Consider the following 24,584-nt stretch of genomic DNA (forward strand, 5'->3'; position numbering starts at 1 on the left):
ACATGAGTAGGTGCACTACAGCCACAGAGCCACAGTCCGGAGTGTGAATACCTGCAGAGCAGCCACAACTTTTGGGGATCAGGGAAACACATAGAGTTGCAAGAGGTGGCAACCCTGGCCCCAGTCCTGGGGCAGTACAATAGCTGCTTCTTGGTGAGGGGGTTTGGGGGGTGGTGCAACTGTGTCTCCCTTTCTAGCATCCTGCTGTGGGGATGGCTGTTGGTTACCTTAGTGACAAAAGATGCCAGTGTCCTCTGTGGAGCAGGACACTGGGGGCCACAGTGGCTCTTACCACATGACTGACACTGATAGCCTACAACTTTCTTTATTCCTAGATATCTCCTGGTGTCTCATATAGGCCAGTCTCACTAGTGATTCTTCTACATGGATATTGTTTTCTTTTCTCCATTTTGTTGTTCCAAATTCTTTAACAGGCTCTTGAGCCCCACCCCGCAACTCCCCACCCTCTTGAGGGCTATTTTGATTTGTGTATAGCTGTCTATATTTGTTTTTTCTTGGGGCATAAGGCTGACATCTCCTACTCCACTATCTTGCTAATGTCACCTCCATAGGAATCTTTTTTTTTTTTTTATATTCACTAAAATTTAACAACATCAACTTAAAAACATATTACCAGTTGCACTTATTAATATGAAACTTATTATCAACAAGAACCTATCAGGTTGGGCATGGGGGCGCATGCCTGTAATCCCAACATTTTGGGAGGCTGAGGTGAAAGGATCACTTGAGCCCAGGAATTCAAGACCAGCCTGGGAAATATAGTGAGACCCTATCTCTAGAGATTTTTTTTTTTAATTAGCCAGGAGTGATGGTACACATCTGTAGTCCCAGCTACTCAGGAGGCTGAGGTGGGAGAACTGCTTGAGCCCATGAGGTCAAGGCTGCAGAAAGCAGTTATCATGCCACTGCACTTCAGCCTAAGGACATAGAGTGAGACCCTGTCTGAAAGAAATTAAAAAAAAAAAAAGAGAACCTACTAGTCTACATACCACCCTTCCTCATCTCCATCTGAGACTATATATATATATATATATATATATATATTTTTTTTTTTAACATGAGGCAATGCCAAAAAGAGGGGCTGGTGAGTGAAAGTAAGAACAGAAAGACATGGAGGCAAGTCTTGTAGAATAATAGCCAACACTTAAACTTACACTTACAGCATGCTAAGTATTGTTCCAAACACTTTAAATTCATTTAATTGTCCTTACACGTCTATGTGTTTGGTGATTATTAACCTTATTATTCACATTGCTGAGTGTATTAGTCTGTTCTCATGCTGCTGATGAAGACATACCCAAGACTGGGTAATTTATTTAAAAAAAAGAGGTTTAATGGACTCACAGTTCCACATGGCTGGGGAGGCCTCACAATCATGGCAGAAAGCAAAAGATACGTCTTACATGACAGCAGGGAAGAGAGAGAAATGAGAACCAAACAAAAGGGGTTTCCCCTTATAAAACCATCAGATCTCGTGAGACTTATTCATTACCATGAGAACAGTATGAGGGAACCACCCCCATGATTCCATTATCTCCTACCAGGTCCCTCCCACAACCTGTGGGAATTATGGGAGCTACAATTCAAGATGAGATTTGGGTGGAGACACAGCAAAACCACATCACTGAGGAAACTGAGTCATAGGGAGATTAGTAACGCCCAACACAGCTGGTAGGTGGTGGAGCTAGGCAGTCTGACTCTGGCGTCTGGACTCTGAACTGCATCATGCTGCCAAGAAGTTCCTCAGTTTTTCATCTCTCTAAGCTTCCCTTATTCCCCTACAGTCATTCCTTCAACAGCATCTCCTTCACAATCTTTTCTACTTCTACTATATAATTAATTTCTTCTTCTTGGTACCAAATTCCAAAGTGCAAATGCAGCCTCACATGCCCTAATTCATCTTTACCTTTAGACTTTCTTCCAATGTTTCTACTTCATTCCCTTTTAAATTTATCCATGAGATGCCTATTTACAAGCTGTAACCATCATGAAGTGAATGAAGAATAATACCTACTACTACACAATAGAATTCCGAGAGTATAAATAGGAGTTATGGCTTTCTGACTTGATACTAAATACTTGATACTTGATTTTGCTGTCTGAGATCTAATCTGAAAAGTAGTAATAATCGCTAACATTTGTTGAGTGTCAATTGTGGGCCAGGTGTCATTTCAATCACTCTCTACATATTAACTAATTTGATTCTACAACAACCCGGTGAGACAAATTTTGTTATTCTATTTTACAGTTGAGGAAACAGAGGCATAGAGAGTTTAAGTAATTTGCCCAGTGGATAGCCAGAGGCGGAGCCAGGATGGGTCTCAGGCTGTTTAACAGCATAGCTCAAGTCTTAACTACTATGCCAACAGCTTTTTGGTCCTACATATTCCATGGGAAGAGGAAAATAAAAAGGTATCTATTTGTATACCTTTTTATTTCTGATATAAGAAGCAGAATTTCTTTCATGTGACCTATGTCTATTTAATACGTCATTTTGAAACTTACCAGTAAACGTCCCCAAGTGCCAGAAAACCGTTAGTGGCTTTTTCCTTTTCTCTCTAATTTTTATTGTGCTACTATTTTTGCTCCTTTCCCTCAGAAGGCTGCTGGAATAGTAAACATTCACTGACATTTCACGACAACTGGAAAATGGGCACTGGAAAATCACATTATGATTAATTCAAAGCATATTTTCCAAATGTACGACTTTAAATTGGGGCTTATATCATAATCAAAGGAAACCTTTGTGTATGTACTGTTACCATGTTGCTCAGCACAGGAGTGATTCACCTTGCCCTGTCTCCAGACCATCTCCCATGGAAGGGGGTGACCCCTTTGCCTCTTGGCAACCACTGTTTCTAAGCTGCCAACATCACCCTCGCATTATCAGCATTCTAACTTCATGGGAAGGGCTGTGGTGAGTTTCTGGAATGTGAATAGGAAGTTGTTTTTCTAAACAGCCTGACACTGAGGGGAGGCAGTGAGACTATAAGAAGTCCGGGTTGGGCGGAAGGCAGAAAACCAGCAGAGTCGCAGAGGAGATGGTGAGTTCATTTTTTTTTCTACATGGGAAGTGGTTGAAGTGAGTTGGAGTGGTTTGGGACTAAGTCAGGCAGGTAAAGTTTCAGAAAGTGAGGAACAGCGATAGCCATGGAGTTTTATGTTGAATTGCCTATTAGATTTTGTGAGTGCTTTTAAACTTGCTGTCCACTTTGACCCTCCCAACATCTTTGTGAGTTGAGGTTGCTATTTCTATTTTACAAATAAAGTCATTGTGGCTTACAGAGGCTGTGTTTTATCTAAGCTGCACTGTTAGGCTACATGATGTTGGGATCTGGGTCCTGTCCTCTGGCTCTGCAGCTGCTGTTCCTCCTACTGGAATCTACGGGGGCTCTCTGAGAGTAGATCATGGCAAACCTGTCACCCCATTTTCCAAGACTGCACTTCTGTCTGGGATAAATGATGGAATAAATGGAAGACTGGGCAACTGCCCTGGGACAAGCTTACAATGGAAGAGTTTCTCATCCCCATCCCTCCCATTTCTTTCTGTGAGCCTATGAATCTTCTGGGACTGATCTGGAATATACACATAGTTTCCATTTCTGCCCTAAGTCTCAATCTTGTTAATGACTCAGTTTCTTCTTTTATAAAATGGATATAGTAATAATACTCTATAGTTTTATCATGAGGATTAAATAAGATTTTGCTGAAAAGCATCCAGATCTGAGCCTGACACATAGTAAGTGATTAGTAAATGTTAGCCATTATTGTTACAAGAAAAAGAACAATCTTAGGAATGGTGGGGTTTAGGATTCAGGAAAGATCCAAGGATAGCTAGGCATTTTGAACTCAGCAATGTTATATGCACCTAGATAAAATGCATATGGTTAGGCTACTTCTAATTTTCCCCAGACTTTCCAAGAGTATCCCACGTAGTCCCAGGGTCTGAAATCCTGCAGTCTGTGGCTATGGAGGAAACAGGCAGCTCTCTTGTTTTTGAGCACCTTTCTGTGGGACTCCAGAAAAAAGTACCGCATACATCTGATTCATCCCACTTCTTTGCTTTACTATAGCACACTTTTCAAGTACTTATAATGTGGGGTTCCGTGTTGGGGAAAACAGGAATGAGAGTATGATAAAGAGAAGAGGAAGGAGTTTGAGCCTGTCCTAAGTTTGAACCACAATGACATAAGGATATGAGTTACTTTTGTCTTATCTTTTTGCATGTCATACTTCTGAATTGGTTAACTTAAATAAGCAGTTCTTCCTCTCTTCCTTCTACTCTCCTTGGTATCCTTCTGTATTTCAAAGGTATGAACTTATTGGATCATAGAGTTCTTTGAGATTTTGATGAAAGTTACAACTTGTCTTTCCCAGATGAAAGCAAAAACATCCACATAAACACCAACCTTTAGAGACAACCGCAGGAGGTTCCCAAACCTCCGTGTGGATCCCAGGATCAGAACCCTTCTCGATTGCCTCCTGTGCTCTGTGTTCAGAAGCCCCTCTGTCGGCACCCTGAAACTAGGCTTGAGCTCTACAATGAAGTGCTAAGACCCCAGCCCTGGAATTGTTTTTAGTATATCAAAGACAAGACCTCTTCCTTTCCCTCTGAGCACATTTGGCCCCAAAGATTCAGAAACCTCAAACTGCCAGTGTAAGTTTTGCTTCCAGTTCAGAGAGTGGCTTTAATTAACTTTTAGGACCTGAGAAAATGAGGATAAGGTTTTTCTGGTGGGGTGTTTTCAATCAGATAGATCTCAGAGGAGTAACACCTGACTGGGAACTTCTAGTTAAATTGCATTGATGTTTGTCAAAGTTTTAGCAGGCTACGGCTGGGCGCAGTGGCTCATGCCCGTAATCCCAGCACTTTGGGAGGCTGAGGTGCATGGGTCACTTGAAGTCGGGAGTTCAAGAGCAGCCTGGCCAACAGGGTGAAACACCATCTTTACTAAACGCACAAAAATTAGCTGGGCATGTTGGCATGCGCCTGTAATCCCAGCTACTCAGGAGGCTGAGGCAGGACAATCTCTTGAACCCAGGAGGTGGAGGTGGCGGTGAGCCGAGATCATGCCACTGCACTCCAGCCTGGGTGACAGAGCAAGACTCGTCTCCAAAACAAAACAAAAAGTTTTAGTGGGCTAAGGAGCAGGTCTGGATTATTTTCCATTTATACCTTTTAACCACCTTAGCTATGTGGCTTCTAGTCCTTACTCTTCTTTTCATTACCTGTTTTTCAAAATGCAACTAAAATAGTTCAGACTCTCCTGGGCTGGCCACCAGCTCTTAGAATGTGCATCTTCAGAGATCTTTAAGTAGAAGCTTATTAATCAAATCCTCGAAAATCAAAATGACTTACTACATAAAAAGCTGTGCTTAGAAAAAACCCTGGACCTAACCCTAGAGAGTAGGTACACAGTGGTTTTATAAATGACATTCGTTATATTGTCTTCAAGGTGTCTAATCTCTCTGATTGAAAAGTAAATCTGAAACTTTATGAAGTCAAATGCAGAGCAAATCCTTACTATTTGTAGAGATATAACTCATCTCCGATCCAATAGACTTTTTAAAAAATTTAAGTATGGTACTTTATTTTTAATGCTAATATTTTACTCAAAATAATGGCAATTAGTAGTCTAAATTAAGTATATGCTTGGATTCTAAATGTTGATGTCCTAGGTCCCTTCCTGTCTATATTCATAATTTGCTCTTTGGCTTAGAGACAACCTCTTTTCTCACTGTATTTCTTTTTCCACTCCTAAGCTGGGCTACTCGTATCTGTGCCACACCACTACCACAACCACCATCCAGAAACATAAGGGAACTAATGTATTAGCTGTAATAGCTTGTAACATCTGGGCTTTGCTACCAACAAGTTGTATAGTTCTGCGTCCTCCATGACTCTCATATTCACCTCCCCCATTTGCATTCCCACTGATGCCAGACCAAACCAGTCCCTCTTTAACTCTCACTGGACCATTGCAATAGCCTCTTCTTTTGCAGTGCAATCTCCCTGATTCTAACTCATTTAAAAAAAAAAAAATCGTACCACTCTCACTCCTATAATCTCAGCATTTTTGGAGGCCAACAAAAGAGTTTTGCTTGAGCCCAGGAGCTCCAGGCCAGCCTGGGCAATATAGTGAGACCTTATCTCTACAAAAAATTAGCCGAGTGCGGTGATGCATGCCTGTAGTCCCAGTTACTCAGGAGGCTGAGCTGGGAAGATCACTTGAGCCTGGGAGGTGGAGGTTTCAGTGAACCCAGATCATGCCACTGCATGTTATCCTGGGCAACAGAGCAAGACCCTATCCCCCAGCCCCCCAAAAAAAATCATACCACCATTAAGTGCATGTGTTCATGATACTTCTCTGTTCAGAACCCTGCAATTAGAGCCCTTCTGCCAACTGGTATTTGTGACCCACAAGATCTGGTTTCAAACTACATTTTCAATTAAACTGGAGGACCTCCCAATCTTCAGCAGGCTGGAGTGCAGTAGCGCCATCTCAGCTCACTGCAACCTCTGTCTCCTCGGTTCAAGTGATTCTCCTGTCTCGGCCTCCTGAGTAGCTGGGATTACAGGCATGTGCCACCATGCCCGGCTAATTTTTGTGTTTTTAGTGGAGATGGGGTTTCTCCATGTTGGTAAGGCTGGTCTTAAACTCCTGAACTCAAGTGATCTGCCTGCCTTGGCCTCACCAAGTGTTAGGATTACAGGTGTGAGCCACCCTGCCCAACCTCCCTTGGCTTATCATTGCACTTAGAATAAAATCTCATCCGCTTGTTTTGGATCCCAAAGCCCGATGTGATCTGTCACTACCCGCATCTCATATTTTTCTCTCCATTGCTCATTCCATTCTGGCCACACTAATGTCTTCATGTTCTTTGAACACACTGCAGTTTGCCTCCACCTTAAGGCCTTTGAAATAGCTTTTTCTTCTTCCTTTAATGCTCTTCTTTCTGATTCTCACTGACTGGTTTCTTGTGGTCATTCTTCTCTCCACTTAAACATTATCTCATTAAAGAGGTCTTCCCTGACGTTCCTGACCAACATAGTGACACAGTCATTCTATCACATAAGTTTCATTTCCTACCTAGCGCTTATGGCTATATTCTATTAATATTTTTCATGTTTACTTGCTTAGTACTATTGTGTAGTTATTAGTATTTATTTCATTGTCATATCTACCAATAAAATGTGCATTCTATGAGGACTGGAATTATGTCCGTCTTCACCATTTTATTTGTTCACTTAGATATTATCACTACTGTAAAAGTAATACACTCAGTTATAATTATTATGTATTTTTCCAACATTTTTCTATTTAACATATTTTTATCTTTCAGTCATTCCTCTGCCATTATTCATTCATTCATTTATCCATAAAATGTTTGTTAAGCATTGAGTATGTGCCCTACCATGGCTGGGGATTCAGACCTGAGTGAATAATGGTCCTTGCCCTTGAGAAGCCTCTGTCAGTAGCTTCCTCAGTTGTATACTCACATGTTTGTTGTGCATTTAAATTGTGGACCTTCTGCTCAAGCGAATATTCAGAAACGGAGATGTTGATTAGAGGACATTGGAAACAGATGACCATAAGGAGGTCATCTTTACTTCCCAGTAAAGCAGAAGAATGAGAAGAGAACAGGGCCATGGAAGTGGGAACCTAGAGAAACCCTTACCTCTGCAAGGGAAGGCAGAGGATTGAGGTAGATTCAGAAGACTCAGAAAAGTTTCTCAAACATTAGAGCAGAAGAACAACAGAAGAGCTAAGGGAAGCATTTTAGGCAAAAGGAAGTAGTGGTATTTATTGCTACAGAAAGGTCAAGGAAGATAAGGGTGGAAAGTCTTCATTTGGTTTGGTAATGAGGATGTCAGCAATGAAGTTTGCAGGAACACTTTGCTAGGATGGTGGGGCAGTGGGCTGGAGAGTAAAGGGGAGGCAAGGAAGTTAAGAAAGTTTAGCTATAGAGGAAGGGGAGAAATCGGGCTGATATGGGCAGGAGGACAAAAGGTTAAGGGAAGGACATTGTTTGATTCTGCCTTCTTAAAAGCACAAAACTGTAGTCTACAATGTAGACAAAGAGAACAGCATCTCGTTTCTGTGGCACTATTCTTGCCAACTTTGTAAGCCACCTGAAACGTGGCAAGCCATGGGACACCTACTAGCCTCTGGTACCTCCTTCTATGAAAAGTTAGGTCAAGGCATTTGCTTATTCCACTTTCTCTCTGCTTCTTTCTTTACCCTGCAATCATTATTAGTTTTTTTTGTTTGTTTTGTTTTGTTTTTTGAGAGTCTCACTCTGTCGCCGAGGCTGAAGTGTCTTGGCTCACTGCCACCTCCACCTTATGGGTTCAAGCGATTCTCTTGCCTCAGCCTTGCAAGTAGCTGGGACTACAGACATGCGCCACTATGTCCAACTAATTTTTGCATTTTCAGTGGAGATGAGGTTTTACCACGTTGCCAGGCTGTTCTCGAACTCCTGACCTCAAGCAATCTGCCCACCTTGGCCTCCTACAGTGCTGGGATTACAGGCCTGAGCCACCCCACCCAGCCTAGTTCTTTATTAAAGTAAAATTAAAGATAATCATGGTGCTTAATGAAGGCTTACAGAGGCACAGGATGTTATTCTAATGACCCAGTCTCTGACTCCTTTCCAGCAACTTCCAGTTGAACCAGGCTTCCAGAGCACATCAAAGACTAGCAGAGCATATGGATGCTTCTAGAGAGGAGTTTCCTCTTGTTTTGGTACTTAACTTGCTTAGTGACACAGGACAGAGCAGCATCCTGAAGACTATAATGCAGAGTAGGAGCAGGTGTGACAAGACCTGCCCACCCCAAGCAGGTTTTAGAGGAAGATTGTTACTTGAAGAAGATTTTTAAACATCATCCACTCTCCACACCTCCACACAAAATCCTTGTCAGTTGCCTTACAGTTAACACAGAATCTTGAACTCGGGCCCCATTATACATGGACAGATTTAGTAGGTCATGAACCATCTGAGATTGTCTAAAATACTGCAAGTATGCATATGTTTTGAAGAAGTCTGACCATGGCTTTTATCAGATTTTGAAAATGCATAAGCCCTGGAAGAATAAGAATTACTGTGTTAACCCCATGTACATTCAGGTGAGCAAGCTTGGGCAAATCATTTACACTCATTGAGTCTCAGCGGTGGGGAATGGTGGCCGCCCCATCTTAGGCATTCATGGTCTGAAGACTTACTGCAGAACAGCAGATAAATGCTAAGTTAGCTTGAAAGTGACCTTTATGGTCTCCCACAAGAGACCATAAGAGGTGAATCTTGGTATTTGGTGATGCAAAGAAACAGAAAACTATGTCAGATTAAAGCAGGGGATGCACACTGACTTGCATTTTCCTTTCTTAGATGTTGCGCCCTTATCGGAAGCACTGTACCAGTCCTCTAAAATTTTAAAATGTTTAAAACAAGTTCTCTCGCTCTCTCTCACTTTCTGTTTTGTCTCGTGTGGTACAGAATTTGCTGACGAAATTTTGCTTTAAAAAAGTGTAAACAAACGAACAAACAGGTTAAATGGGAAACATCTCTTTTTGGAAACTTTGTTTAAACCACATCTTATTTAAAAGTTTAAACAAACAAGCCAAAACAGGAAACAGTGGGTAGAGTTGACCACTGTGATGGGAGACTAGGAGACTCGCCGACTCCCTCGCCCCACACACTCTTGTGAGCTGGCTCCAAAGCCAGGGAAATCCCTAGAAATACTCTGTTCAGGGAGAAAACCACTTCCACAGGAAGAGTACCACTAAATTTAAAATCGTTGCACTTGTCCTGCAATCTGCCTGAGTAGAGGCAGAGCCCAGGTTCAGAGACAAGCACTTAGGTCCCTTCATGAAGCCTGCAGAGTTGTGCTCTTCAGCAGCAATATTTTTGCTCCTATACCTTCAAAAATATCCTGGAACACTACGTTACCTCTTACACCTTTCTAAGTGGAAAGCTACAATTTTTTATCCCAAATTTTAAAAGCAAAAGAAGATTGGATTTTCCAATGTATTACAAAAATTAGACTTTAAAAATAAAATTGTTACATAATTTCTTAAAGTTTATCCAATGGAATAAAGTACTAGCGTGATCTGCAATCCTCATCACTTAAAAGACCACAAGCAGGCTCTTAATAATAATAAATTTTATATTATTCATTTTTCTTTCCTTGAATACTTATTTCTATCCCACTTCTACATTATTTAGCCTAAGACAACCCATTTTAAGCTTAAAGTATTTTCTTGATTATTGTACTTCTTTGCACAATAAAAATATAATATAAAATTTTAATTTTCTACAACCATAAGTCTCTATGTGTTAAAATGTTTTTCTATTCTATTGAGTTAGCATGACAGCTACTTTTAGTACACAATTAAATAAACTAAGGTAAATATACTACAAGTTTTGACAAGTAATTTAAACCTTTGTATTTAAATTACTATTGAAGATTGGTCTCTAAGAGAGGAGGAGCTTTCTCGTATTTGTTCATATATCCATAAATGAATATTATTTATCAACAAAATCCGACAAGTTTAGCATCAATATTATTCCCATATTTCATTTTCAAGGATTTAAACACTGAGAAACTTCATTCATATGAATAAGTAAATGGAATTAGAAGTTCTATTGTAGCAATGTCTCAATTCCTTGAAGTCCTTCCAAGTTATATGCCCCAAATTACATAGTGATTTAACATCAAAATTTAGTCAAAGCTGACAACTTGAGTGCTCCCTCAAAGCTGATGAAAGGAAATAAATGGAAATCACCATACTTGAAAAAGGATTTGCTGCAATATCATTTAAAATATTCAAATTCTTAATACCTATACCAATAGTTTGAATCATCTTTGGCATACGAATGTATTTATATCCAAGGGCAAAGCTCTAGAATAAATAAGAAATTAGTAAAAGGTATAATGTTTCTCTTGTAAAGCAGGAGAAAGGTGTATTTTAGGCAAATTGTTTTTAAGAAAGTATATATGTGAAAGTTGAGAATCTGAATATAGATTTAATTAACATTCTCTTTGCTTGTGAAACCCTTGGGAAGTCAGCCTTATCCTGGTTTGAAGATTTCTGCTTCAGCATTTGGAATGGTGCACTTTGAAATGTGGTCGTAAGAACAGTTTGTGACACAATACAATTCAGAGAAAGCAGTGTGGTTAGTTTCGCACTAAGGGATTATCTGTCACTCTACTTTTTGTGCAAATAAACAGCACCATAAATCATAACGTTATGATACTCTCAGTGTTTAATCATAGGTCCTGCAGAGATCCGAAAGCGAAGAAACATAAGAACACAAAAGATGATAACCTATTTACCAAAAGCAAGATTCGAGTCCCAAGGATAGAAAGTTCTAGGGCTTATGAAGCCTGCTCCACTCCTCTCTGCATATCAAGCTATGGTTTGGAGTTAGGAGTTCTACTGAAATTATCTAGTCAGGCTGGTCAAGTGGCATGTTTACTTGATACACTGTCCAGCCATCTTCATCATCCATCATTTTGATGACACCCGCACGGCCCGCTCTCCATATACCATGCATCAATCCATCCACTGGGCACTTGACCCTTTACCGCCGCTTGCCTGGCTGCCATTAATCCGCTCGATCCCCGCGATGTAGCCACCTCTATCGATCAAATCCGCTGGATGAATGCCTTCGGTCATGCGCCATGCAGTCGTCCGATCGCGGATGAATACCGCCCGCCTGCTGCGCACCTGAAATTGCCGCGTCCGTTGCTGGACGTTGCGCTCCGCTGGAAGTCCAGTCCCCGGTCATTATAAATCGGTTTGTCGCCGGACGTTGTGCCGCAGGCTACTGCTGATCCCATGCTTTCAGTCTTTAAAATGGATGGTCGGCGTGCGCTGCGTTAAATCATAAGTTTGTGAATTGCGGACGCATCATTACCGGATCCGTCGTCGGCATCCTGCCGGACGAATCCCGCAAATCCAGCCCATAATCGTCATGCGGGTTTGTTGACCTGCCCACCACCTATTGGCAATCTGCGTATCCGTCAGGGCGTCAAATGATAGGGCGTGAACACGTCTGCCGTCCCGTGCGCACTCACGTCATCAAATCCGCTGGATGACCTGCCGCGCCTGCCTGCCGTACCACATTACCATCCGTGCCTAATCGTCCATCAGGTGAACCTGCGCTTCCACCACCTGACCATATCCCGTATTGCCTTCTCAGAATCAAATCACTGGATCATGACATCCTGCTGATAAATGCATTTCACGTCGTCGCAGATCGCAATTGGCTGTGAACCTGCCACCTGACCCGCAATCCCGTGCACTTTCTCAAATCCATCGGTGGGCGTGACGTGAACCTGACCCACTGCTGTCCGAATGCGCCTAAATCAAATCATGGGCATGACCATGCCACCGCCTGGCGCTGCAACCCATACCACATCGAAATCTGTCATGGGGCATGAGCCACAGAATTTCTGTACTAACTGCACAGTTCAGCGCACTACATCATCCTCACTGGTCTGGGCGACACCTTCTCGCCCGCGTATTACAGACCAAATTGTGGTCTATAGCAATGTGGGATTTCTTTACAGGAGAGATTTTAGGTAGCAGTCTGACTGGGATAGTGACAAAACTGCAAATGCATAGCAAATGCACTGTTTTTATGTCGATGGTAATGTTGGAGTGGCTTTGGAGGGGAACCAATGTAGCAGCTAGGCTTAGTCATGTCACACACTTTACCATCCACAACAGCAATGCAGCATGGATTTAGAAGCCTGGAGGTTAATGAAGGTTAAAAAAAAAAAAAAAAAAAAGAAGTAGAGTGGAAAGAGCTCTTGTTTCAAAGTCAGGCTCTGCTACTGTCATTCTGAATGTGTTATTTAGATGCTCCAAGCTTCAGTATTTTCAAGTGCAACATGAGGAAGTCGCAGAAGATAAGCATCACTAGAACTCAGTTGATATATCCAGGACCAATTTATCCAATAGGTACAGTAGACAGTTTTTTTTTTTTTTTTTTTTTTTTTGAGAAGGAGACTCGCACTGTCGCCCAGGGTGGAGTGCAGTGGTGTGATCTCCACTCACTGCAACCTCCACTTCCCCGGTTCAGGTGATTCTCCTGCCTCCACCTCCTGAGTAGCTGGGAATACAGGCACCCACCACCACATCTGGCTAATTTTTTAAAAATGTACTTTTAGTAGAGACAGGGTTTCACTATGTTGGCCATGCTGGTCTTGAACTCCTGACCTCATGATCCACCCACCTCAGCCTCCCAAAGTGCTGGGATTACAGGCATGAGCCACTGCGCCCGGCCCCAAAAACATTTTAAAAATATTCATAGATTTGATGAAAGCCCAACAGAAGAGAGTTCATGAGAAATAATAGTTGCTATAGATCCAAGGGGAATAAGTTTACTGCATATATTAAGAAATATTAAATATATACATATATATGTATATTAAACATTGAATAGTATTGTAGATGTGTGCAGAAATGAAAAAGCAAGAAGATAAAACAAAGATCAATAATACAAAATAGATGGCATAGCATAACACAATTAGTTGATGCTCTGGACCTCAAAGTATAGGTTAGACATTATTTGTGTGGGTCAGGAAGTTCTCATGTGACTTTCTATAATAATGTTTTATAATAATAATTACAGCCATATGAATGTGTTTAGCTTTCTTCCATACACATTAAAAATGTATCTTAAAATACAAATATTGGTGGCACAAGCTACTCAACAAATATTTGTTGAATGAATGAAGAAATGAACTCTGTCCCCAGCCTTGCTACAGTGTCCATCCAGGGTAGAACTTAGAAGCAGGGCAATGCGAAGCAAGAAGGAAGCAGAAGGCTTGAACCACTATTCCAATGGAAATTGGCACAATTATACTTCAACATAATGATTGTTAACTAGAATGATTTTTGGCCATGTTGGTGGTGTATGGATACTAAAAGGAAGTTTTCTCTTCTGGTTTCAGGCCAGCTGCCAAAAAGCAATCTCGTATCAGAGATTCCAGAGAGCGGTCTTTGGAATTGCCCGACTCCTTTGCTTCAGCGCCCTGATCTCTGGTAAACTTGATGCTAACTTTTTCCTTAGTCCCAAGTAATTAGGGTAGAGCCCAGAGCTATGTGTGAGAACTTTACGGATTGTAGCCAGTTGATTTGAGGCATGGGAAAACTGTCCAGGTGCCGATTGCTGGAAGACAAGTGTATCCAACACCATCAGATTGGTAGAAAGGGCACAGCAAAGAACTTAAAATGATATATCCAGGACCAATTTCTCCATTAGGCATAGTAGACACAGACCCACACAATTTTTAGAGACCCACAAATATGTTTGAATGTCTTTTAGAATTATTTTATTTGAAGTCAAAGAAAATGTTTTAATATATAGTGATATATTCATCTTTGTATCAGTGCAGTTGCAAAATAGAATTTTTAATATGTTAGCACGGAGAAAGAAGCCTACATAGGCAAAGTTGCCTAAAGTCTATGAAAGTCATAATGCAGCCCTGGCTATATTAGAATGAAGTTTTTAAGGCAAAACAATGTCCTGGAAATGTCAGCAAGGGAGGTACAAGCATGACTAACCCTCATGCAGGCAGCAGAGAAGAGGGTTGGATAGAAACAAGCCTCTAAATAAACAGGAAACAAACCCATTTCCAGGTCTGATTGATTGCTTGCTTTGTACACCTCTTCATGCGGGAACTGGCCTCTCCTGCCCCGGGTGGACTCCCACAGGCTATGGTAACAGTGCTGTAGTGCCTTTATACTTTTGAAAGGCACATTCTTTATTTCATTTGGTATCAAAAACACTTGTGAAAAAGGGCTGTTTTGAGCCCTATGTTAATAAGTCAGTATGCAGACATGGAGGAAGTAGAGTAGTTAATAAAAGAGAAACAGCCAAGAAGAATGGAACGACTATAAGACTGCAGATCAGGATATCTGATTTCCTACCCGGGCTCTGCCACAAACCTACTGTGTTTCACTCATTCAACACGTATTTATTGAAGGCCTGTTAAGTGCTAAACTCTAGGCTCAGTGCTAGGGATCCAAAGCTAAAAACAAAACACCATTGGAGATTTACAACCTGGCGGATGTAGGCTGTATCATAGAAACAGACATTACCATACATGGCAATGAGGGCAATGGAGGCAGGGATGAGGTGCTGTGCGAGCCTGGAGGAAGGAACACGGAGTCCATCTGGGAAAGCCATGGAGAGTAGGGGGAGTAAAGTTTACCAGACATAAGAAGAGAGAACAGCCAGGATAGTGGGGAGAACATGTGCAAATTCAAGGAAGTAGGAATTCTGTTTTTCTGAGAAAGTAAATATGGTGGGCAATGAGCCTGGACCAGCTGGTAGGCTCCAGGTCATAAAGCATGTTGTTTTCCACGTGAAGAGGTAGAGCCTGCCCTTAAGACATTTTTGTGTCATTTAATCTGAGCTTGGGCAAATTACTTATGTCTCCTTCTTTTATAAAAGGACAGGAGTAAATTAGATGACTTCCAGGGTCCCTCCCAACTTTGACATCTTATGATTCCAAATCTTTAACATCAAGGATCCTCAGAAGATGACATTTTCCTATTCTGACTTCATTCACACTTTTAAGCAAAAGGTGGAAACCACTCTTTTTCCTTCAAACAACTACATTAGACATAAACTAGTCATGTTTTGGGTATTCATGTTCTGGTCAGAAACACATCTGACTATGCAGAGGCATACTTGGGGTCACAGCTTCTTTTTGGTGAGGGTTGCTAACCTGGCACACACTCTCCTTTACTCTAGAACTAACAAACCAGAAAGAAGTGGCAGCGTGGACTTATCATTACAGCACAAAAGCATACTCATGGAATACTTCCCGCAAATACTGCCAGAATCGCTACACAGACTTAGTGGCCATCCAGAATAAAAAGGAAATTGATTACCTCAATGAGGTCCTACCCTACTACAGCACCTACTACTGGATTGGGATCCGAAAGAGCAATAAGACATGGACCTGGGTGGGAACCAAAAAGGCTCTCACTAAAGAGGCTGAAAACTGGGCTGATAATGAACCTAACAACAAAAGGAACAACGAGGACTGCGTGGAGATCTACATCAAGAGTCCGTCAGCCCCTGGCAAGTGGAATGATGAGCACTGCTTGAAGAAAAAGCATGCATTGTGTTACACAGGTAGGGCCTTCTCTACTTTGAAACTTTTCTGTTTAAAAAACCTGCCTTCTCCGGTTGGCCAAAGTAATCACTGAGTCAACACAAAGGTACAAAGGCAGGGCATGAAATCAAGGAGTGAACTGTTAGTCAGTCAGCATGATTGAGCACCTTGAAGAATATAAGATCAGCATTAGAGAAAACTGGCTGCTTAAAACTAGAGGGAAATTTTAGTATCATCCAGCTCACCTGTCTTATCTTATAACTGATGAAAAGGACACTCACGAGGTTTTAGTTTCTCAAGGCCGTGGAGCAGGACAGAAGCAAAGTGAGGACCTGAAACCAGTCTCCCAAATTTTAGGTCTAGAGCTTTTGTTCACCCCTGTGCCTGGTATAAGAGAGAGTATAAATTGGAAGGGAATTTAGTCCAGCCCCTAGGTGACACAGCTGTAACTAATGCCTACTGAATGTCAGTATGCTTTAGGCATTGTGTTATTAGTTTATTTAGTTCATGTGTCATTTGTTCATTTAATATTAGTCACATTTAGTCCTCATGACAACTCCATCAATCATTTTTCTATTACTCTTACTTTGCTGATGAGGGAAAGGCTCAGAGCTATTAAGTAATCTGCCCAAGTTTCTAAGCTACTTGATGGTGGAGCCAGTTTCACACTCATGCTAATTCCAAAGTTGGTGTTTTTTAGCCATATAAACTACCACATTCTTTGCTCTACATTTTTATGAGACAATTTGAGAATATAACCAAGGATTATAAATGCTTTACAGTTTCTCTTCAACAACAACATACCTTTAGATCCATTGAACTTTGGTGGGAGGGTAGTGCTGGGGAGTGGGCAGGAAAGAAAGAATTGAAGGTGAAATACTTCGAGTGTATTTTAATTGTCAACTTTCCCACTACCAGAGTAAGCAGACATTCCTGAAAGCTTGGTCTTCCTCTAGTCATGAGCCTAGTGTCAGAGCTGATTCCTTCTTTCTGACGTTGCTTCCCTGTCTAGAGGGGCCGGTTCTGTCCTTTGTAGCACATGAACACTGTGTCTAAGGATGGTGTGGACTGCCCTGAGCAGGAAGGTTCTAAGTACTCTGAAGCTTCTTCGATAAATCATCTGCCATACATATTCTGAATTCTTTAGATTTTAAACACCTCTCCCTCAGAAGCCCTCAACAGTACATGTATGGAACAGAATACATAGAATAAAGAAAACCTACATTGCCCGTTTTCTCCCCAAGCCTCCTAGCGGAGGCAAAACATATCCATGAATGCATTATCATATAATCAGATCTACTTTATAAACAATGCATTTATGTATAAATAAATTGATTAATGACCATATATTCATGGATCAGGATGGACATTACCAGGATATTAGCTCATCCTACTGCTCTCCCAGTCAGCTCTCTACCCCTTTCTGGGCTATGCCTCCCTAGAATTATCTCTTATCAGATAACCTAGACTGCCACTAGCTGTTTCAATATGCCACTACTTCCGCTTCTCACCCAGCCTTCAAGATCCATTTCTGCAAGACAGTCTTCCTCAATAAAGCTTACCAAAAAAATTGCAAGATAGAAACAAGATTGAAAATTACTGGCATAAATGATGCCACTCCTCTAACTCGCAACAGTGGTAGACATCACTAATTAATACAACTTTACCTGACACAGATGGGTTTTATGTCCACCAACACAGTACTCTATCTAAGCAGCCACTCCCATTGATGCCATTTTGCCATCTAAGATGTAAAGGATGCAGAGAAGCATCAGTTATCCGTGGGAGATGAGAAATACATATACTGTAATATGAAATTAAGTTTGATTGTTGGAATAATTCTCTACATGTCAGTAATTATTAGACCTCAAAGCATGCTATCAAAAAAAGATGTATTCATTGAATCATCATGAATAAATCATCTTCTCCCTGGAGATCCAAAGGAATAGATAAATTGCTAACCTGTCTATTCAGGAAACTCTGAAATGGGATAGAATACAGAGCATTGTCTGTTTTTTCCCCTGGAGTTCTGAGATCCCAAGGAAGCTATAATTGGGGAAACATTTGTATGCTCCAAGAACACAGGGCAGGCAAGGGTTGCTACTGTAAGGCATTAAGGCATTGGTGGGGTTAAGGTCAGGGAGCAAGGTGAATACGATGTGGACCAAACCTGTATCTATTTAGCTGCTATTACCTCCTACATATTCTCTTTATTTGAACCCTTCCCAGTGTCTCAGTGCAGCTTCACCAAATTCACTGACTGCCATAGGAACTTCTTCCTACAGAACCTTGCTTGGTTTATAGAATTTTAGTATCTCAGAATTGAGAGGAAACATAGAGATCATGTAGCACAGCATATCCACATATGACATGTGGATATCCTTTTGTAATATACTTCCAAGTGAACCAGCATGTGGACAGGGCTTAAGGCAGAGGAAATAATCACCAGAAAACAGTTCAGCCACAGACCTTGCCCCAAATATGACCTCATTAATAAAAACATTCTCAGTGCTTTCAAAGTATCAATTCTAATACTATTCTCATCAAGTGCACATACCCTCAAATACTTTCTTGCAGGAAAGAAACCCTGGCCCTGCTCTATTCTGTCACCTGAGTGGCACTGTCTTGGTGAGGAGGACATGGCAGGTCAGCCATAGTCAGCACTATCTTGGCCTGCTATATTTAGACTCATGAAACATCACCTCATAAGATTGTCGTTTACCATGAGTAGGTCTTAAATATCTCATTTGGCTCCTCCGTTTCTCCACTGTAGGTTTCTGGACATAGATTTGAAGCAAATGAAAGGTGAAAGGGTCTGGGCCCTAACCCTGGGCAAGCTGAGCTCAGAGAAGTAATTTGCCTAAGGTCACACAGCAAGTAGGCAGCATAGCCAGGATTCATATCATACCTGTGTGACCCCATGCCCCACATGTGGTGCCTAACCTCAATGCTGTAATATGTGACATTGGAGCTTCCATAATAAAACAATGCTTGGTTTGAAAACCACAACCCATTTTGTACCACATAGAGTTTCTCTGTCCACACATCTGTCAGTGGCTCCATTTGTCCCTCTGTGTCCACACACAGCAGTACCCTCCTTAGGAAACACTAAATGCCAGTATGAAATGGGAGCCATGCAATACTCCAGCAGACCCCTACAATGCTTTTCACAGGGAACATGTTGGCTCTCTAGAAGATACTGTGGTTCTCTCTTGTCTGGCTAGCTCAGTCCTACCTGAGAGGGGATGAGTCTATGGTCAAAATGAGAATTCAGCCTTTCCTCTCATCGGTGAATGTTCATGACTCTGACCTTTCCATATCTATGCAGCCTCCTGCCAGGACATGTCCTGCAGCAAACAAGGAGAGTGCCTCGAGACCATCGGGAACTACACCTGCTCCTGTTACCCTGGATTCTATGGGCCAGAATGTGAATATGGTGAGGCTTCTATTTTGTTGCTATTATTTTGGTTTTATGCTAGAGATGATGCCAAGAAGTAAATAAAGCATGTTGAAGGCTCTCCAGTGAGAATAGGATGGTACTAACCCCCCTCTATCATCTGTCTTCTCCGCTCAGTGTCCCTAGACATACACTCTAGGTAAAAACATTTTATTCTTGGGAGAAAACATTGACTCATACATCTCAAAAAAGAAAAGGGAAAGGGAAAGGAAGCAAAACCAACAGAACACTTTGAAGCTAATTTTACTTGTTTGAAGTAAAAACTTGTGAAAGAATGACTATTTCCCAAGACGCAGCCAACATAAAGGGACCAAATAGAGATGTATAGCTTGGGTTAGAAGTTTAGAAAATTAGCGTTGAGGGTTACATAAGTAGTTACAGCTTTCAGCAAACCCGACATTGCTGTTAATTCTACATGGAAAATAAAAATCACTATTTTGTCTCCTGCAGTGACAGAGTGTGGAGAACTTGAGCTCCCTCAACACGTGCTTATGAACTGCAGCCACCCTCTGGGAAACTTCTCTTTTAACTCGCAGTGCAGCTTCCACTGTGCTGACGGGTATCAAGTAAATGGGCCCAGCAAGCTGGAATGCTTGGCTTCTGGAATCTGGACACATAAGCCTCCGCAGTGTTTAGGTATGTAGACCTTATTCTTTTCATCCTCACTGACATAGAATTTTGGGGGAGAAGAGGATGGAATGAGCTTTCTTCATTAAAAAATGCGAGCTATAATGACCATCTATGTTAGATGGAAAATTCTGGTTATCACTGTTAACTGTCAACCAGAGTAACATTAATTTCGATTTTCATGGTATTTTTTTACGGGTAGAGTGACTTAGTCAGTTTAATTGTTGATTCTTAGGCCAAAACATTACAAAAGGACCCCTCCCCTTTCCCTTTGTTAATTGTAAAGTAAACAGAGTACAATGATGAGGACTTAGGGGTTCAGTATTATTAATTTGATAATTTTACCTAACTTCTCTACATGAAAAACAAGGGTGTTTAGATCTTTCCAAACAGCTATTGAAAATACCATTTAACCATTCTAGTGCATCACCCTGCCTGCCGCTTTGGGAAGGTGTGACTGCTGCAGAATTTGAAGGCTTCCAAGGTGATGGACAAAATTTGTCCAAGGATCCACCCTATTATTCTGTGGTTGTTTTTAGCTGCCCAGTGCCCACCCCTGAAGATTCCTGAAAGAGGAAACATGACCTGCCTTCATTCTGCAAAAGCATTCCAGCATCAGTCTAGCTGCGGCTTCAGTTGTGAAGAGGGATTTGCATTAGTTGGACCAGAAGTGGTGCAATGCACAGCCTCGGGGGTATGGACAGCCCCAGCCCCAGTGTGTAAAGGTGAGTTTCAGGTAGTTGGGATGTATAATGTCCATTGCACCCAGTCCTCACTTAGTGCATAGATGAAACTGACCAGCTTATGGAGAAGCTGGCCTGAATTGCCAAAATTTAATTCTCTTCCTACCTGCCATTCAGCTAGATTGGGTTCATCTGAGATGAGAAAGCAAAAAAAAAATTCCTTTCTTTCCCCAAACTCACAACCACAGGCAGTTTCAGAATGGCCTGATTCACAGTTTCCACATAAGATCAGAAAGGGTGGCCTCTACATCTGTAAGTGGACACTAGAAGACCTACTGAGACAGGTTGATAGAAGTATAGGGAATAGAGGACATTAAGAATACAGCTTGGAGGAATCTTTGTTTTTAACAGATGCAGGTCACCCTGGGAACCGGTAATCCAAGTCTGGACAAAGATCATTAGGGTCTCTTGACCTTCACATCTTGCTAGCTCCACCTCCATTTCAGAGGTGGTTCCACTATTGCTCTCTATCTGTGCCTTTTCTCCTTTCTCAGTACCTTTCTCTTTATCCTTGGTTATTGTCTCCAGCTGTGCAGTGTCAGCATCTGGAAGCCCCCAGCGAAGGAACCATGGACTGTATTCATCCACTCGCTGCTTTTGCATATGGCTCCAACTGTAAATTTGAGTGCCAGCTCGGCTACAGAGTGAGGGGCTTGGACACGCTCCGTTGCATTGGCTCTGGACACTGGTCTGCACCCTTGCCAACCTGTGAGGGTAGGATTTTTCATTAGCAACCTCCATTCCGTCCAAGAAGGAATCATGGCATGGTAGAGAGGCCAAGGGCTCTTAGTGTCAGGGTGATCTCTTCTAAGTTCTTGCACTGGAGCAAGCTCTTCAACCTCCAGGAACCACGGTTTTCTCATCTGTGAAATGGAGCTGAGAATTGCAAGGTGCTTGTGAGGATTAAGTACAATTAAATAGTATACAATTAAAAGTATACAATTAAATAGCATGTATAAAGTACCTAGCATAGAGCTTCTGCTCTACTGATATATCCGAGGTATAGGACCATGTCCTATACTTGAGAGGGAGTTGGGAGCAGTGGCTAAGGTGGCTAAAGAGAGTGATTCCCTATGTAGTCTTTGAAGGTAGCTTTTGACAAAGAAGCAAAGGAAGGAAAATTGCATTGAAAAAGAGTGTGTGATACAATCCCAGGCAATTACACAATTCCACCAAACAATTCTGTGCAATTGCCTCACACCTTCAGTTTATAAGGCGGACAGTGGTAATGGGAGAATAGGAAATTTATGATGGATTAGTGAATTCCCAGACCTAGATTACAAGCCCAACCCTGCTACTACCTAGTACTTAACACTTCTGAACCTCACTTTTCTTTCCTATAAGGTAAGAGAGAAGAGAGAAGCACTAGAGTTTTTTTTTTTTTTTTTTTTGTTTTTTTTTTGAGACAGAATCTCTCTGTTGCCCAGGCTGGAGTGCAGTGGCATGATCTCAGCTCACTGCAACCTCTGCCTCCCAGGTTCAAGCGATTCTCCTGCCTCAGCCTCCCAAGTAGCTAGGATTACAGGCAAATTTTTGTATTTTTAATAGAGACTAGGGTTTCACCATGTTGGCCAGGTTGGTCTCAAACTCCTGACCGCAAGTGATTCACTCACATCAGCCTCTCAAAGTGCTGGGATTACAGATGTGAGCCACTGTGCCCAGCCAGATTTTTGGTTCTTAAATGCTCTGATTCTGTAAAAACCAGAGGTCAAAGCCCAGAGCAAAGAGGTGGTCTTTACACTTTGAAAAGCCTCGAGAATAGCCTGGAGATAAAATGCTTTATCAAGGAGGAGCATGAGGAAACCAATCTTTATCAGAACTGAGGTCACTCAGGGCTTAATTGTGCTCAGGAATTCACTTTGGCTGCACTCGCTTGGCAACTGAAGTCTGATTACGATGACATCCTGTGTTCTAGAGACAAAGTCCGGTCGCGATCATTTCATAGGACTAGGTAACAGTGTCAACAATAAGCTATGCTAGTCCAGCTTTTTCCTACAAGTCCAGCATTTTCCTGTATATGCTCTTTTCAGATTCAATTTCACAGATAATGTCAATATTTAATGAGCACTTTCAATATACAAAACACTCTGCTCAGCTCCAGAATAAACCTACGAATGACTGAGCCCAACCTCGAGGAGACCATGGTATGATGGGGAAGAATGACAATCATGTATGAACAGCACAAGAACAGAGGCTGTGGGAGCACATTGCAGGGGCTCCTACCCTTGGTTAAGGTGGGAAGGGAGGCCTTCCTAAGGAAAGGGAAGTCTAAGCCAAGACCTGAAGGGCAGGTGAGAGTGAGTCAAGCAAAGAGGAGCATGGGAAGGTGTTCCAGGCAGTCTCTCTTTTGGAAAATGGAGGTTTTAGGGTTCTGAACATACCGAAAATGTGGACAGGAAAGATGTAGCATCCAGAAATTTTTTCTGAGGAAGAACCCAGCTCTTCCATTACCCGGCTTTAGAAGGTATCTTTTCCACTTAGCTATTTCGTGTGAGCCGCTGGAGAGTCCTGTCCACGGAAGCATGGATTGCTCTCCATCCTTGAGAGCGTTTCAGTATGATACCAACTGTAGCTTCCGCTGTGCTGAAGGTTTCATGCTGAGAGGAGCTGATATAGTTCGGTGTGATAACTTGGGACAGTGGACAGCGCCAGCCCCAGTCTGTCAAGGTACTGTAACAGTGGTAACGTTTTTCTGTGTGTCTCAGCTCACTCGAGGCATCAGCATCTGCACTGAGCACTGGCATGCCTTTCTTTATCAGATATTCACTGAGAACCTACTATGTGCCGTGTCCTTTGTGCTTGGGACCAGAGATGAGATGAAATGGTGAGCGAAGTCAGTCTTAGGCACAACATGTCCACTATAGTATAATCAAAGTGAGGGTTGCACTGATTGACACATATAGGGTGCATTGGAATGAAGAAGATGGGACTTGGGGGAAGAAATCATGCATGAGGAATAGCATGGAATGAGGAAGGGTAATGGACAAGTTGTTTAGTTCAGTCCTGTCACTTCCTGTCCTTAAGCTAGTGGTTTAGACTCTCTGAGGCTTAGTATCTTCTGTAAAATTGGGCTACTATTATCTGCTTTACCTACCTGCCTCACTAGTAGTTGTGAATTAGTGTGTGTAAATGCAACTTTAAAACTCTTGTAAGATTTATAGGGAAAATGAATATGATGATATGTTACCTTATAAATCATATGTCTATGGTCTGATTTGACAAAATGATCCTCTTTCAATATGTTAGGTTTCTAATAGTTTGCTCTTATATTAAGGCACTCATGTGGGGGTGGGGTGGTTCACAGAATTATTATTTTTTTATGAGGAGTACCTCACACTAAAGTCATGTTCCAGAAGTGTAATATTGGCATTTTGTGTTTTCATTTACTGAGATATCTGAGCAATTTATGTGACTCCCCTGGGTCTAAGTATACCTTGATTTTAAAATGAGGCAATGGTTTGAAAGCAGGTCTTGAAGAGATGTTTGTGCACCCATGTTCATAGCAGCATTAATCACAACAGTTAAAATGTGGAAGCAACGAAAACGCCCATCAATAGATGAATGGATAAGTGAAAAGTATTCCACATACTTACAATG

The 24,584-nt window shown here is 41.8% G+C and overlaps 1 protein-coding gene across 1 annotated transcript in view; it reads left to right on the forward strand.

Annotated features, from left to right (window-relative positions):
* The first annotated feature begins 1,604 nt into the window (after positions 1 to 1,604).
* The window catches only part of SELP (selectin P), a 43,228-nt gene continuing 20,248 nt past the window's right edge, over positions 1,605 to 24,584 (forward strand). The window contains exons 1-8 of the mRNA XM_003893533.4: positions 1,605 to 3,065; positions 13,986 to 14,076; positions 15,794 to 16,180; positions 19,489 to 19,596; positions 20,068 to 20,253; positions 20,784 to 20,969; positions 21,516 to 21,701; positions 23,469 to 23,654. Of these exons, the coding sequence (XP_003893582.2) occupies positions 3,063 to 3,065; positions 13,986 to 14,076; positions 15,794 to 16,180; positions 19,489 to 19,596; positions 20,068 to 20,253; positions 20,784 to 20,969; positions 21,516 to 21,701; positions 23,469 to 23,654 (1,333 nt within the window). The 5' untranslated portion in view covers positions 1,605 to 3,062. The remainder of the gene's footprint in view (positions 3,066 to 13,985; positions 14,077 to 15,793; positions 16,181 to 19,488; positions 19,597 to 20,067; positions 20,254 to 20,783; positions 20,970 to 21,515; positions 21,702 to 23,468; positions 23,655 to 24,584) is intronic.

This window comes from Papio anubis, chromosome 1, assembly GCF_008728515.1.
Source record: "Papio anubis isolate 15944 chromosome 1, Panubis1.0, whole genome shotgun sequence".
NCBI lineage: Eukaryota > Metazoa > Chordata > Mammalia > Primates > Cercopithecidae > Papio > Papio anubis.